The following is an 18,403-nucleotide window of genomic DNA, read 5'->3' as shown; positions in this document are numbered from 1 at the left end:
AAGCTGTGCAAAAACTAAATAAACTGTTAAAATAATAGCCAAAAACATTTTAAAATGTTAAAAAATTCATAATTATTCTTTCTGGCCCGTACAGAAGGTAGAAAACGTCGATAACATTTATATATATTTTATGAAAACGAAAATCGGCTTAAAAAGTTACCTTTAAGTACCATTATCAGAACATAAAGAATTAACTGTAACCGATATAAAATCTTATATGAAATATTATGGATAGAATATATAATACGTATGTTCGATGTAGTATATAAACGTAATAGGTTATTCATAATATGATAAATGATTCTTTGAATAAATTATTGTACAATGCACGAATACCTATAATGAATACTGTACATTGCTATAATAAACTATAAATAACAACGTCCAGTAACATTTATGTTCAGTATGTAAGAAGAAATAAATTGTTTTTCCATACTGTTAGCGTCGTTCGAATCTTGTGTACATAACCATTTTATTTAACTGTCAAAAGCAATAACACGGTGTAAAAAGACATACTGTAAGGCCCCTCGACTGTAATTGAATACAACGACATAAGTTGATGAGGATATATTGTCACCGAAACCCGTTATGCATATGAATGTATGAAAATTACCCGCAAGCTTGTTAATGAACTTAATGACCTTTCTGTAACGACTTAAAAGAAACAAAAATTTTCAAATAATAAAACATTTTAAATTAGTAGTACTATGATCAGTAGATCTTACTCAGTCTAACGATTATGGAAGAAAAAAAGGTTTTAGAATATAAAATAAAATTTTACTGGTAAAATATAGAATTATGTAATACGCACGGTTTTTAAATTTCATTACAAGATTGAAAAAAGTCATTCGACGTTTCAAAAGATAGATTTTTTCTGAACTAAAACTGGGTCATATACAAAACTGCGGCGGTAGGGTAATCTATTTCCAGTACCAATATCATAGTTTCTATAGCACATGGAAAAGTAAAAATTATAAAGTAAATTTCAGTCAATCACAAAATAGATTGCAATATCACATCATTTAATAAAGTAGTTAAAAAAATGTTCGTTTCTTAAATCTAACGAAATCTAACCTAATTATATTAACTATGAACTCACCTCTGATTTTTATGAAATTTGGGATATACCTTATTTAAGACTTAAATAATTTATTACAATTGAAATTATTCGTTGGAAACGCCTTTCACCCGAGTTAGTCCGTTGTAAGTTAGACAATACCCTCACCAAAGAGTTTGCAATTCATTACTCTAAAGTGTAATATGCAATATTCTCAGACTAAATAATTGATTATTGTATACAATTATGGACTCAGATTCTAACAACTGGCCAGTTTAATATTTAAGGTTAATTAGACAAGGTTAGCGAGCAAAGCGAGCGTTACAGTTCAGTACACGGAATTTAACCTAACCTTAACCAACCCACCGGATTGGTCTAGTGGTGAACGCGTCTTCGCAAATCAGCTGATTTCGAAGTCGAGAGCCTCAACGTTCAAATCCTAAAGTAACTAAAGGCAGTTACTTTTATACGGATTTCAATACTAGATCGTGGATACCGGTGTTCTCTGGTGGTTAGGTTTCAATAAACCACCCATCTCAGAAATGGTCGACCTGAGACTGTACAAGACTACAATTCACTTACACTCATACATATTCATTATCCTCTGAAGTAATACTTAACGGTGATTCCCGAAGGCTAAACAGGAAAAAACCTAACCTTAACCTAAACCTACAAAAACACAATTAAATTACATTTAAACGAAGTTATCTACTTCGTAAATAATTTACAATGGACATTTACCAAAACCCATACCTTATGTTTAACCTAACTTAATTTAGTTTTAAGTGAATCTAATTTCGTTCTTAATCTCACTAATACCAACGAATTATTTAGTCCGAAAGTAATGTATATTTCACTTGTGCAATGTTGAATTATGAAATCTTTTATGAGTGTACTGTGTAACTTACGAGTGAAACAACTCGGGTGAAAGGCGTTTCCGACGAGTAATTTCAATTGTAACGAATAAATAAAGTATGTTCCAAAAATTTCATCAAAATCAGAGGTGAATCTATAATTGTATATAATTACCAAATCTATCTTCATAAAGCTACAACGAAATATTTTTTAATATTTCCTAGATTTAACAATATGAAAAATAAATTTATAAATATTTGTATTTATACGTCACTTCACTTAAAAATAAGTGAAGTGACATTAATAACTAAAACAAGATACCATATATATTAATCACATATTAAATGTGGTCAACAGCGAATTACGATTTTTTTACATCGTTTTAAAACGATTTTAAAATAAAAATTGTGCATTAATCACCGAACTCAACAAATTTATACTGTGGATTATCTAATTTTAAATAGATTTATAAATGATAAAGGTTTGTTTTGTTAAGAAAGACGCAGTAAATTCTACATAAAAATCGATAAACAATGATTACAACTAGTGATATAAAAATAAAAATGTTAATTTCCTGTTTTATTCAAAAATGTTTTAAAATGTTAATTTTATACAAAAAATTTCTATTAGAGCTGCTAAAATAAATAAAAAATGTTCAGTCTAACAATGTAAAATTAAGGGTAATATGTCCTTAAAATTATATTTACGCATATCTAAAAAATTATGTTATGTAAATCAAAATAAAAAATATTTTACATAAATGATTGTCACGACTGTTGTAACTATATACTCGTACAGATTGATTCAAAAGTTGTTCAACACTAACCTTTAAAACGTGGGAAACGCACACGTGGTGCTTGGTAGGTAAGGGACGGGAAGGGCAGCTCTCCAGCTGAGGGATGGACTGGCTGTCCAGAACAGGAAGTCGGCGTGTCCTGATGACGCTAGGGAGACCCCGGTGGTTTACCTCTACAGGGGGCTAGACAGGGAAGGCAGGCTGCTACCACGACACCCTGAGGTAACCGAGTGATGCTTAATTGCCGGACTTGTCTTAGGAGTGTTTAAATCAGAAATAAAAAAACCTTTAAAATCATACTGATCAGTGCAAAACAAAATTAGACGTAATAAAAACATGTTACATCTTGGGTTTAACACAGAGAAAGTTGATTACACAGTGATATAACTAGTTTTTGTCACTTAATTTAACCTGTAAAAGTCAGTTTGACTTTATAAGTTAAACAAAATTTTAGTTTGTGTTACGTATTTGTAGTAAAACTCCAGATGATATTCGCATAAATCATTTAATTAAGAAATACGACACACAACTCGTTTTATAACATCAACTACTGTTGAAATGTAATTAGCAAACATCACTTAATTTGTATAAATAGACATAAATAACTACATAACCAGTAATTTTTTATAAGTTATTTCATCATTAATTCTAAACAAACCTGCTTGGATTGGAAAATATTAAGAAAACTGACGTAAAAATAAAATTTAAATAGACTACGTAACTATTAGTATAAGTATAAATCGAATTAAAAACAGTAGCAGCGTACAGCATACCTGTTGATTCCTGTCGGTGTAAACAACAATCATACAAGTTACCCGGCTGGAATACATATTAAATATAACTTATTACTACCGCTTTTCATTAACTAATCACAAAGAAAATTAATACTATACAAATACGTAAACTCGAAACAATTAACAGCTACTGCAATGAAACTAACCCCAAACACTATCCGATTTCGACTGATTAACAAAAAACAAATTGTATCTCACTAACTGACCGATAGATTGAGCAAGGAGTTATCCATTTATATGATCAATTGAATTAACATAATTACTTTTTTATCGTCGTATAAGAGAAAATTGATAATAAATAATTTTATTTATTTAATTTTAACAATTGAATGATTTTAACTAATATAAAAAATGAAAAAAAAAAAGTTAAACGGATCGTGTGAAGCGAACTGCGATGCCATCTCTGTCTACATACGCTAAGAACGGCGTTGACATCTTGAAGGCAGTGCAGTAGCCTCGTCTAGCTCTATTTGACCTTGACGATTTTGATCCCGTAAAGAGTACTGCTATCACAACTAGCGTAAAATATTACATTACGTATTTCAACACAAACAAGATATGTAGGCTAGATTACAATCACTTACCTTATTTAGACTACATACTAAAATCTCTACCATAATATACGAGTATTATTACCTAAATTTAACTTTTTTTTTTAAATATATATTTAAGTTTACCCTGTTGAGGTAATGCAGAGCGAGGTTAATTTTTACGCCGTTTCATATTATTTTTTGTGTAAAATTTGATTAAATGGCTGAACTTTTTTAGTAATTCTTTAATAATTAATAAAAACACTCTCTCTCTCTCTCTCTCTCTCTCTCTCTCTCTCTCTCTCTCTCTTTCTTTCTTTCTTTCTTTCTTTCTTTCTTTCTTTCTTTCTTTCTTTCTTTCTTTCTTTCTTTCTATAAATATATATATATATATTTATTTATTTATTAATTTTTATTAATGGAAATCAGGTTTGAATCAGGATATGGTTTCCAAACCTTAATAGAAAAATATCCGTAAAAATGATTCCATTTACAATTACATAATTTTGTAAAACTGGATTATGTTATCCATCAGCACAAGATCTAAGAATCTTCTAAATCTATTAGCAAACCAACCGATTTGACATTATGAGTTAAAGGCAGGAGCAAAGATATCATTTTTTTATGCCGATAATTACGATTGATTTTATTTTTTTAAATTTTATTTCTAAATAAATTATAATCTAATTACTAAATTTATATTTATTTTCTATTTTCTGAATTTAAATCTTATTCGTTTAAATTCAATTTGTTTATCTGCAGTAAGGATAGAATTGATTTTCAATCTATATTAATATAGAAGAACTAAATTTTAAACTCCGCACAAATGATAGATAAATCAGCAACATCTTTGAAACTATTTTTTTCGGTAGGATATTTTCCGGCTATCTCCCAGGTAGAATAGTTACTGCTATTAATAATAGTACACAAAATTAAAAATCGCCTTTTTAAAACAGTATTTAGCCTTTTTTCAACAAACGAGGTATAATATATTTAAAACGTAATCTGTACGTTCTGAGCGTAATAATAACACCTTCAAATATAAAAAGAAAATGAGAGAAACATGAACAACATCATATAATATTATTTAAATTCTCTACTTTTATTATTAATCTTTCCAAAATATAACATTTATTATTGTTTTGTTTTATTTATAGTCTATTAACTCTCTTGACATTTCATATAACATTTTAAATATAATATATACATTTATAAATTTCGGAGGCATGTACAAGAACTGAACTCATAAATTCTCATGCACGCTTGCACACGTGCGTGCAGTCACCTCCCACCAACTTTGAAAGAGGCGGAACTGAACTAAGAAGTGCAGATTGTTGAAGCATGTTAACACCCCCGCATCCATTTCGAAATACAGCTTTAGGATTTTATCCTTTATGCCCGCTCTTTGGGATCGCATCTCTTCGATAACTGTAATATATTCTTTTGATAAATTCATATAACATCTATATTGTATGTTTGTGTATGAAAAAATTAATATTATAAGAATAAAAAGCTTTGCCCACAATAAAAAATGTTTAATCCATGAATTACGGAATCGTATGTTATTGGAACTATTGTTTTACAATAAGCAACAGCTTTATAACAAGAAAAATCAAGGTTTAAAGGTTTCTATGTGATTTAAGATGAAATTTCCTTTAGTATTTATATTAACATTTTTTTTTATACTGTAACCGAATTCTACGTAAGATACTCTCGTTAAAATCTAACCTACTCTATTTAAACAAATTACAGCCGGTTCTTAATTATAATATTTATTACATAACGGTTAAATGAAAACGAAACCGATATTTTATTAATCGTAAAAGGTTTAAATATAATAATTTAATTAATTTGTTATTAGACTAAACAGAGTATCTAAGTCGTATTTTTAAATTGTTAGAAGGAATAAAATCATAATATGCAAGAATGCATTCAAGAACTGTTTAAAGTAATCAAAAAAATAATTACTCATTTCGATTGTTAAACAATCGACACTTATGAAACATATACAAAAAATGTACCACAAATTTTATAGCGTCATACTTTGAGTTTTTACTGAATAAATATTTTCTATAAGAGTGTAGTTCCTACGAGTGAAATTTAGAAAAAAACTGTTTTGAGTTCTTATGTTACAAGTTATTTAACAGAAATTTTTACTGTACCATGAATCTTGCAAGTAAATAAGTAAAATTTTTTTTTTAACGAGTACTGTTTATGTACTCTATAAAACAATTAAAGCTAATTTGTAATTAATTCTTCAGATGGATTTTATTTTAATGCTATCTTTGCATTTTATTCAGAAATAAAACCAAATGCAGTTTGCTTTAATCGCTTTGTTTATTTCATTTCGTTCTCATTATCCGTTTTTATAGGATTACGTACAAATGACATAACCTGTCCTAAAGAAACTTGAATGAACTAATTTTAATAAGAAATTCTGAATCACTAAAGTCTTAGCAATGGTCTACTTTTTTTATAGAGATATTTTCCAGGGGGACACTTCAAAAATAGCTCCTTTACAATGAGAAAAAAAACGTAAAAAAAGTTTAAAGCCTTTTCCTTAATAAATATGTTTAATTTACCCTTTTTAGAATAAATTTTTTCAAAAATATTCCACACAATGAAAACTTCGTCTTTTTCCTGTTTAGCTTCCGAGAATTACCGTTCAGATAATGCTTCAGAGGATGAATGAGGATGATATGTATGAATGTAAATGAAGTATAGTCTTGTACAATCTCAGTTCGACCATTCCTGAGATGTGTGTGGTTCATTGAAACCCAACCACCACAAAAAACACCGACCGGATCCACGATCTAGTATTCAAATCCGCACACAATGAAAACTAAAGCAAATAAAACTGAATACAACTATTAAAGAATTTCTTTTTTTAATTTGTTACAGACGTTATTCTTTTCTGGTTTTCGGGTACAGATGTTTTTGTGATTTATCGACTGCTGATGAATTTTAATAAAAAAATATTTAAGGGACAATAGTTAAAATAAATAATATTTTAAATATTTTGAGGTTTTAACTGAGGGCCCCTTTTGATAATAATATAATATCTAATTCTCGACAGATAGCTTGTACCGGATACAGCAATTATGAATCGAATTATTATCCGTGAAAAAATCATAAGTTTTAAATTATTGAATCGAGAATCTCTAGATGAAAGGCAGAGATTCTCCCATTCTGAAACGTAAATCGGCTTATAGTAAATAAAAAATAAAAATTCATGTAAGAAAATTTTTGCGTGACTTCTTTGTCACAAAAAAAGAAAAAACCTACTTTAAAAACTCTTACTGTATGGTATTTATTTCAAACAATGTGTAAACCAAATTATAATTCGACAACTAAATCCGTCCAATCTTACGCAGCACACTCTTGATATAGTATCATCATTTAAACCCCAACTACCAAATTTGATCGCAAACAAATATAATTAAGATACAAATAAACGTAACTGTATCCTTAAACGGATTTCAGCTAGTCATGTAGCACTATAAACAGCTGTCATAACAGCTGTTCGGCAATGAAGTTAATACTAAATCAACCGATGTGTAGGATGACTTAGTTTATTTGTGGATTGCTTAGATTAATAAAATCTTATTCATAAATTACATTATCATTAATTATGTCTAACCAGTTAATATGCTATTGACTTTTATATGGTAGTTTATATACGGTAGCACGAATCGAATCTGGTCTATATAATAATTCATAAATTCCTGTTTATTATTCACTGTTCAGTTAGAAATCTTTACCTGACATGTTATTAGATGAACCGTAAATCGAACACGAAATTGATTGTTGCTACGTGTAATAAAAAACTATATTGACATAAACGATTCCAATAGTCTAATCAACGGTCGTCGCTTTACTCCTCCTCTTCCATTTTCTCGCCTGTTTGTGTAATGTGCCTGTGCATGCGCGCGTTTTATAAAAAAATACAGGTGTTATGAAGATATTATATCGGCACGGGCCACGTATTTGCATGACAATGCTCTAAACCACAGCTTTGTCTATAGTATAACGACCTGATATACCCTGTTACAAATTCTTATTCATTTATAGATTAATAATTAAGATATACAATTCTAGTTTTTTTTTTTTTTTATATATAGACTAAGAATGCAGAGACTTTGTAGTAGTAGAATATAGTCTACGAATGCTTGTTAACTCTTAGGCGATACGGTTCAACGGAATTTGTCCTTTTGTTCATTCTATTGTATCGTCAGATGAGCTAACGAACGAATGAATGTTCTTTTTGTTTAATTCTTCATTGATATGGTTATCAATTACCTAACCTTGAATAGGTATTTTGCCCTATTTGAAATAAGTAAATATTATTTTATAATTAATTTACGTACTGTTAGTACTATTTTGTCGTTTTTAAATAACCGAAACAACAGTATTTTTCATAAAAAGATAATATCTTTTTTAGATAATTTAAAATAGGAATTATTATTAAAATATATTTACGAAAAAATTCAACCTTGTTTCAATCGATTTTTACTACATTTTGTCTACTCATTGAAATAAAATGTACATAATAAAATATTTTATGATAAACATCCTGTATAGTTTTTGAAGGCATTTTCTCACGCCTGAAAGTAACTTATGGCTTCTCAAACACTAAATAAAGTATTTAATTTTTTTTTAAATTAATTTTAGCCTATCGAGGTAATAGTAAACTCATCGCAAATCACTTAACATCTGATTTTCAAAGCCGAAGATTCTGAGGTTCAAATCCTAGTAAAATTTAGTTACTTTTATATAGATTTGAATATTAGGCAGTAGATACCGTTGTACTTTGGTGGTTGGGGTTCAATTAACCATACATCTCAGGAATGGTCAGCCTGAGTCTATACAAGCTACACTTCATTTACATGTCATGCATATCATCCTCAGCTCATTGGGCCATAGAAGGGTCGCTTATTGTTCATTATTTTAACAGATTGAAATGTAGATATTAGGAATAATAAATATAACCTAATAATACAATTTAATTTTTTTTAAATATTATTAAATGAATATTTAATCATGTATATTGGAATTTTTCCATATTACTCAATAAAGATAAATAACTTTTTATAGAAGAGTAAAATACAGCACCATTAGAAGTAATTTTTTTGCAAAAGGTGTTAGCAAAACAGTATTCGGAATGTAATTTCTTGTATTCTGGTAATAAATATAGTAGAGCTAGAACTTCACGTTCTTGTAGATAACAAGAAATGTAATATTTAAATTGTAATTTTTAGGCAACATTGTCAAGTATAAATAAATATTCTGATTATATATGTTATGTTTTTTATGTATTTTTTTAATTGAATCAGTTGATATTATTGTTAGCCACTAATACATTAAGGTATAGCACATTGATTTCATTAAAATGCATGCTGTTAATCATGCTGAAAGTTGTTCAGTTTATTAATCTATGGTAAATGCTTTATTATATACGACCTTTGATCATTAGATTTTTTATCTGAATTTCTCACTCATCCAACTTCCAGAATGCTATTGCCAAGAGATTCTGGATGTATTGGAATCAAGAGCTTGTAAAGAATGCTATTTACAGTCTTAAAAGAGGTGTTATGTTTTTGTTTGGATTGAATTAAAAATAATTTTATCTTAAATAAATTTGTTTAAAATTTAATTGAATTATAATTTGAAAAGAGCCGATTGCAAAAAATACTATATTAATAGTCGGTAACACATAAAATTTAAATTCCAGTAACAAGAGAAGTATCAATTAGTAATCTTTTTTAAATCAACTAAAATATTCCAAAATATGTTTATTTTCAAAATTTTGAATTTGTAGATTTTTATATTTTTTTTAAATTTTGAATATTTACATTTTAAAATATGTAAATTTGGATATTGTAAATTTTCAAAATTTACATTATAAAAATAAAAGTAAAATTAATTTTCTGTAATATATAAATTTTAAAATTAATAAAACCTTAATTAAAAAAAAAAACTAATAACCGATTTTAATTTCTAATAAATTTCATTTTTCTGATTACAGATATGTGGTGCAAAATCTCTTCTTTTTGTACTACTCTTCATAAATGTGGCAGACTTAGTTTTATCTCAATCAAACTATGCTGAACAAATTAACTCAATAGAATTTCCTAATGAAGGCCTTCCTGACTCTACAATACTTGATGGCAAAGTGACAAAACTTGACGATCTTGCACCCGTCATCATTCTGAATCGTACTAAGGCTGCTCTTAACTGTGCAGCTGGTGATATGCAGGTAAGTAAACAAATAGTCATATCATTTTTTTAAATTATGTTTCTTTCAGAACAGAGGCAATGTGCATAATATTACTTTGAAAAACAGTTAGATGATAGACAAAAAAAGGAATGGTAATTAACTGATCACATTAAACTACTTGTCCTTATATTTTAATGGTTGTAATAGGACCCGACCAAAATGGTAAACTGCCTTGTTCTACCCTGATAGGGAGATTATGTTTTTTCACCACTCACTACTTTCCTTTTCACACTGCTTATCCCTTTTCTGATCTCTTCTTCCTCATTACAGCACTGTAGGAATCACAGTTCTGTTGTAGCATGACAGCATGGAGAGTGTAGTTTGAGAGGCATATCTGGTACCTAATAAAAGAGGCTTGTGTAAGCTGAATCAAGGATTTTATATTCTGTTATTAAAACTTAATTTTTCTCCACTGACTACGCCTCAAACCTAACCACTTAAATGCTTATCATGTAAGTCCAAGCCTTCTAATCACTCCTCACAGAAACTAGTATCAATTTTGATGCACCTAAAACACTATAATACAAGATATGGCTGCTTTCTTTGAGAGTAATGACATCCACCTTACAACCAGTCACTATGCAAAACATAGTGAAAGTATCACTCATATAGCTGAATGACACCTGCACCTGGCATACTGATATACTGGTTTACATTTTACTCAGTACAGAAGAAAGAAGAAAACCAGCTTCCTAATAGGAAGCTAATAGGATCCTAACTGGTATAGGATCATTATTGTTCTTGACAATGGCTGTGTTATTTTTCATTTTTTCCTCAACTAAGTTGAAGATCATTAAAACCATTGCAATAGATAAGGACATTAATTAATTTGGATAGTTTAACTAATCCAAATACATACATATAAACAGACATAAACAAATGCACTTTAATTCAATAGAGAAAGTAAAAACTGCATTGAGAATTAACTTTTAAATTAAGTAACTTAAACTTTAGTGTAAATGCTACCTGAAAATAGTTAAAGAAACTCCGATTGATTTTAAATCTTTTTTTATTATATTCATCATTGTGATTCTAATTTGCATTAAAAAAGAAAAGTTGCTTTTATTTTTGTAAAATCATAATAAAACATAAAATTTCATAATTTTTTTTTCTTTTCATCATTTTACATTTAATTTTATTAAAATAACAGTAAAAAAAATTACCTTCAAACAATTGTTATTGTTATCTAAAGACCACCCAAAGTAAATTTTTCAAAAGTTACTCAATCCAAAACTGGTTTAAACATGTAATATGTTACATCCTGACCATTATGTATAGTTGCATTCAACAACACAACCAGGATCAGATTCCATGTGAAGCCCTGAAGGCAAGACCTCCTTGCTTCTGTTAGTTGAAGGCCAAATCCAGCAGTGAAAGGGCGGCTTTCAGTTCGTTTAATGATTGAATAATGACAGTACTGTTTGCGTGGCTTAAATGTTAAGCTGCTTATCTGAAAATATAGAATAGAAAGGAAAATTGCACAAAAATTACAAAAATATATGACAGATTATGCAATATTTGTAATAATATAGCAGTAGTAATAGTATTAATAATAATAATACTAATATTACTACTACTACTACTAATAATAATAATAATAATAATTATAACTATAAACAAATATCTAACTAATGCATTTACGTTATTATTAAATTATTATCAATTTAAAATCATAACAATAATTAAACTACTGCAATTTTCCACCTGATAAAAAAATTAAATAAATATTTTAAATTACCCTTTCAATTACTATTATTTTTTTAAACTATGCAATTAAAAATAATTGTTTATTGCATTTTTATTAGTACACAAATAACAGCACTAACATAGTGTGTTACTAACACTTCTTTTGGGATCTTTTATCTATAAAAAATTCATTTATCATCAAGAAACAGTTATTGAACAACAGTTTGTTACTTCTAAGTACAAAAATATGAATCAGATTTTACTAAAAAATTTAAATGGCTTTGTACAGAGCTGTAAAATTTAATAATAGAGTTGAAAATTTTAATTACATTGTAACTTATTTACTTTCTTTCATTTTTTTTTTAATAAAGTAAAATAAGAAAAGGATCTGCCTGAATGATATACTAAAACAGTAAAAAATTATAAAATTTAGCACAAAAAATAATTAATCAGTATTAAATAATTTTTGATTAAAAAAATTGATAGAATCCTATTTTTAAATCTGCTAATTTGTTATTCCTTAACTCTCTATTGAGGATTACAATTTCCATTCTTACAAAACTAATTAAAGTTCATGTTGGAAAAATAATATTAAAAATTTGAAGTCATTAAAGTGAAGTCAAATTTCAAAAATCTATAAATTTAGAATTATTAGGATTGAGTACAATTTTTATTAATTTTTATCAATATTGTTCAGTAGTATTACATCTGTAGGGAATTCTGATCATAATGTTGTTTTTGTAAGTTTCATAAAAATTTCATAAAGTTCAACTCACATAAAATATGGCTCTTCAGTATCTACCAACCTCACACACAACTTTTTAAACAAATTTAACATATCAATCTCTTAAATTCACCCTACCATCTTAAATTGTACGATTGTTTCTTTCTTATTTATACTTTTTTTTTGTTTTTTATTTGTGATCACTATCAGTTGTTGAAACTATTAGAATGTTAGATGGTAATAACACCCCCCCCCCCCCAACAATTAAAAGTAGTTTTAAATTTTTTAACTTTTCACTGTTTTACTTAACAATTTGATTTTTTATCATTTTTTTTTTTAATTAAATATACTGTGGTAGAAATATTTTTCAGTATTAAGTTAATAAATAATAGCATTTTTAATTTTATTTTTTTATTAATATTTGGTTCAAATAGCCCAAAATATAACCATCTTAGGTTTTATTTACTAACTCTTACAATAACATAAGAAACTATGTCTCAGCACAGTATTAAATTTAGCTACCATAAATGTTCACCATCATAAAAAATTACTGAAGAACTTTTCACTATCTTATAGACTTATCCAGTATTTTGCATTTGATAAGAAAATAAATGAGTTTAAAGGGTATTAATATATTGTAACTTTATTACTAATCAAAGTTAAATAAAAAATGTACATAAATTCCAATAAAACCATCATTAATTATCTTAAAGGTACAAAGCACAAAATATATATTTTTTTTTTTTTTTTTGAGTGATTATTGCAACATATATAAACATTTATATTATAAGTACTAGTCATAGTCGACTACACTTTGAATTTATAGTTTTTCTATAGGTCAGGGATAGATTCCACTCTAGTAGACCAAGTAAGCCATAGTCTACACTCTTAGAGTACCAAAATGTAAGGGATTCCAAATTTTTTGTTTTTCTTAACTACAGTAATAAGCCCTCATTGACAGTTGCTCAACAATGTATCATAAGTGGTACTTATTTTCATTGGTTCCAGAGTTATAGCCAAATAAAATTTTAATTAATGAAATATTTGGATTGTACAAGGGGAAGAGGCACGTTGGTTCGAATCTGACTTCATCTCCTATTTTTCTTTTTTTAACTTTTTTTTTATTTTTATTTAAATATATTTATTTATTAATAATTATTAACCTCTCATTGTAAAAAATGTTTTACAATAAATAATAATTTAATAATAATAAAAAAAATGAAAAAAATCAGACGTTATTAGTGAAATAAAATTTTATATACTTTTCATTTTAATTCAAAAATGTTCACAGAGGTTAATAATTATTAATATAAATCAACATATTTAAATTTAAAAAATATGTGTATATGAAGTTGGAGTCGAACTAATGTGTACATGGTTATGGATCTGACATGTTCTCAGTTACACCACATAACTACTTGAATGACGTGAAACGAAATTAATATATAAACTAATATTTAATGGTGATATAGACACCAAAAAAAAAAGGTGATGCAATGTGGTGTCCACCACAATGCAATTGTGTAACTGTCCACTTTAAAGAAATGAAGGATCGTATCTCACTTTCAAATGAAATAAGTTTAAATGAATTGCCACAAAAAAAAATGTGTATATGTAATTTAACAGGTGAACAAGTAAGTCATGTGAAATCACATCAGATTTTTTCAACCTTTTACATGCTCCACTGCCAAAGACACTTTTTGCACAAGTGGTTCCTGTACGTTCAGACGCTTAGTATTAATTATCACATGAAACTTGCTTTTACTTAACCAATATATATATATATATATATATATATATATATATATACACACTTAAAAGAAATTAAATAAATATAAGATCACAAATATTCATCCAATTTAATACAATCATTCATTGAGAATTTTTAATAAATAAAGGCCTAACAAATTATTAAAAAAGTTCCAAAAATCTACAAGCCTTTCATAAGTAGAACTTCACACCCTATTGGTTACAAAACACTAATTTCCTCCTACTTTCAGTAATCAATCATGTTATTCTTGTGTTCTATGCTTATTTTTTTAACTTCAACATATTTAATAAATCATGTATCCTGTTATCTGTTTTAGTATATTTTTTCCCCGTTTACAAAAAAATGTTTATTCTATTCTTAATTTACCCCTACCAGACTAGTTCAATCTTTACACAAATTTTTCCCCAAATATTTCTCTTTCCAGTTCTCTATTAATCAGTACAATTAATTTTCAACATTCACTCTCATGTAACATACTATTTCAAGTCTTTATTCTTTTCCTTCTGATTTTGCTGTTGTTTATGTTTCACTATAATAAACTATTGCAAATAATTAAACAAAATTTTATTGCTATTATTTCGATTTATAATTAAATTAATTGCACGCTACCATTAACAGTAGATACTACCATTAGAGTATCGATATTAAGATACTACTGAAACAACACTGTGACAAAACACTACTGTGAAATTACCTTAAATGTTCATAAATCAAATTATCATGTACACTCTTTTCTAATTTTTATTTATTTGTTTTTTTTCTCATTAAGATTGAACTCAAGTTCGAGGAACCTTTCTATGGAATTGCATATGCTGATTTTGATAGAGCAAGTGCTTGTCAAGTTTCAGGAAATGGAAGTAAAACAGCAAGGATTAATCTACCTCTTAAAGGCTGTGGAACGAAACAGGTAAATAAAGAATCATATTTTAATTTTCATTCTTAAAAAAATTGTTTGAAAATTATTTTCACGTTTTTCAACTTTCCATATTATTCAATAAAGCTAACAAAATTTACATTTGAATGTTATGCTGCACTTACATAAAAGTGCTGGTGTTTTTATTATGACTATCACAATCAGAAGTAATTTAAATCACATTTGAAAGAAGTTATGCTGAATAATTAAGTACTCTTCATAATTATTCACTGTATTTATACAACCAGGCTGGTTGGTAGCAATTTCAAAAGAGTAAAAGAGAGTTAATTACTGTTCCATATTTTTCAATTCCATCACATAGTGTAGTTTCTAAATATCCATTTGTTTAAATCCTCTACTTTTAATTAACTATTTTATATTTTTAAATGTAATACAAAACCTATAGCTGATGATGAGGTGACAGTTTAACCAGTTTCCATTTTAAGCAACTAAACAACCAGATGGTATAACTGTACAATATGGTATTCAGGTAATCATTATGATTCTAATTAAAAAAATACATCAGTATCTAAAATGTTTAACTCCAATTTAACATTTTGATGAATAATGCTAAAGAAATTTATTAACTTATTGGCACCACAGGAGAAAGTCATTTCAATTGTTCATTACAATTTTCATGGATTTATGAGTAAAACATTATCAGCAAAAAAATAAATTTTGTATATTTTAAACAATTCATGCTGTTAAGAGATCAATTTAATATTTAAAAATATTATATCATAACGCCCATTATATCAGTATACATTATACAGGTGAAGGGCACCTTGAACTGTTTCCCTTGTGCCACTCCTTACACTAGCTAAGAATACTATTTATAATATTGTTACTAAGCAGGTTATAAATGTTTTTTAATCTGTTTTAAGTACCATAAAATAGGATAGTAGCAATATTTTAACTGTTAATTCAACAAATTTTATAAATGTTTTAAAATGTAATGTATTTATTTTATACTAATATAAAAGAATGAAAGCAGAACACGGCTATATATACAATATAAAACTTAAAACTTCTAGGATTTTGAATTTTTTAATGAATAACTGTATATCCAGTATTTTATACAATCCTAACACAAATACACACGTGCGTGCTCACTTACTCATGCATTCACAAATCCATTTAAGAAAAGTAATAGACCATACAAAGTAATTTAGAAGTATACTTTTATTGAAAACAAACTAAATTTAATTCTTTTAAATATTTCAAAAACCCATGATAAAAGATTGAATGTTTGAAAAAAACTCAAATCAAAATTCATTATAGATAAATTAATCCTAACTAAAGCATAAGGTGTTTGATTCGATAAAAATCCAATTACTTTAAAGATACTCATACCTCACTTATTGATTAAAATATAAAATAATGCAACATCCACGAGGACCAAAGTAGTTTTAGTTTGGTTTTTTCATTAAAAATTAGTCATTTTATATAATTTTCATGGCAGATTAAGAAATTTTGTGCACAATTTAATACAACTTTATTTAAAAAATAAATTTAAACCATTATCAAATTTAAGACCCTTAGAATTATTAAAAATTGTAAACCTCACTTTCAGAATAATAGTTTTCCTTTCAAAAGCCTTTTTGGAATTAATTAGCCCCTTATTGAGTTGCCAGTTATATTAGTCATTAAAAAATGGACTAATAGTTTATATCCAATTTGTCTAGATTATATTTAAAGCAATCATATTTTTTTACTGTTTACTTTAATTTTAATTATGTATTTTCAACTACTGCTTTTTTTAGAGTAATAACGTTCACTTATATCAGATAACATTACCCATTTGGTTTTACTGAAAAGTTAGGAGAGCACTCAACCATAATGTGTAAGTTTAGTTAAATAAGGTGATATTGACTAGGAAGATGAATCATCTATGTAATAAAATGTAATCAGCAAGGCTATATAGACAAGATCATTCAAAAGTGTTACATATAAAAGTTGTAATGATGCAACATACTTACAACATGGTATATTATTAATAAAAATATTTAACCCTTCACACTCAAGCAGACGTATAGAATTCATTAAATAGTTTCATTATACATAAAAAATGAATGTATTTACGAAACTTAAATACATAATAACATTTATTTATTTCAGGATCCTGCACGAGTGTTTACAAACAACATCGTTGTACGTTTCCATCACGCCCTGGAAATGGATGGAGATGAAGTAATAACAATAGTGTGCCGATATCCACCTCCAGTAGCACCACCTCCTGCTGGAATACCTGTAGGATTGTAAGTATTATTTTTATTACTAATAGAATAAATTATGAAAAGTACTGACAATAAATAATGAGGTGACTATTTATCCACCTCAGACAATGGTAGCTTCTATTTACTATTGATATTATTTTCCATTAGATGAATGTAAATAAAAACAAAATACTACGTGTATGAAAAATAAATCAATTTACAGATGATTGTGATAAGTAAGAATAATGTTTACTTGTAAAAAAATATTTTAACAACAAATCATACGTTAATTTCTACAGTATTATTTTCCTGGCTGTAGCAATATAACTGAAAACTATATAGATCAGCAAAAAAAAATCTAAAAAAAAAAATTTGGCCCTTTTTATATTTTGTCCTTAAAGAGATATTCATTATTATTTTTAATAAAAATAAATAGATTTAAATAAATTGCAAATGATCCGCAAAAAAAGTTTTATTCCAATGCTTCTAGTCCAAAAAATTTATTTTTATCAGACAGACATTTGTGGGTATGTATCTATATGTATATATTATATTTATGTTAACCTATAATTCTGGACCCCAATGACTTATTTTCTTCAAACTAGGTAGACAAGCAACATCTTTGGGGGGGAAATTTTTGTAAAAATTGGGTGTTTCAGCTAAAATAAAATCCAAGTCTTTACTGAGCCAATTTAGCAAAAACGTTTCTTACAAAAGTTGAAGCTGTATTTATAAAAATCACAAATTATCAAAAATTTTTATTTAATGTTCATCCTCTCACCAA

General features: G+C 27.3%; 1 protein-coding gene across 1 annotated transcript in view; it reads left to right on the top strand.

The window, feature by feature from the left end:
• Positions 1-18,403, top strand: part of pot (zona pellucida domain protein papillote) — a 259,907-nt gene that overhangs the window by 235,054 nt on the left and 6,450 nt on the right. The window contains exons 2-4 of the mRNA XM_075371702.1: positions 10,058-10,288; positions 15,260-15,397; positions 17,522-17,661. Of these exons, the coding sequence (XP_075227817.1) occupies positions 10,058-10,288; positions 15,260-15,397; positions 17,522-17,661 (509 nt within the window). The remainder of the gene's footprint in view (positions 1-10,057; positions 10,289-15,259; positions 15,398-17,521; positions 17,662-18,403) is intronic.

Source organism: Lycorma delicatula, chromosome 7 (assembly GCF_047948215.1).
Source record: "Lycorma delicatula isolate Av1 chromosome 7, ASM4794821v1, whole genome shotgun sequence".
NCBI classification, from domain to species: Eukaryota; Metazoa; Arthropoda; class Insecta; order Hemiptera; family Fulgoridae; genus Lycorma; species Lycorma delicatula.
This window is presented reverse-complemented; position numbering and strand designations above follow the sequence as displayed.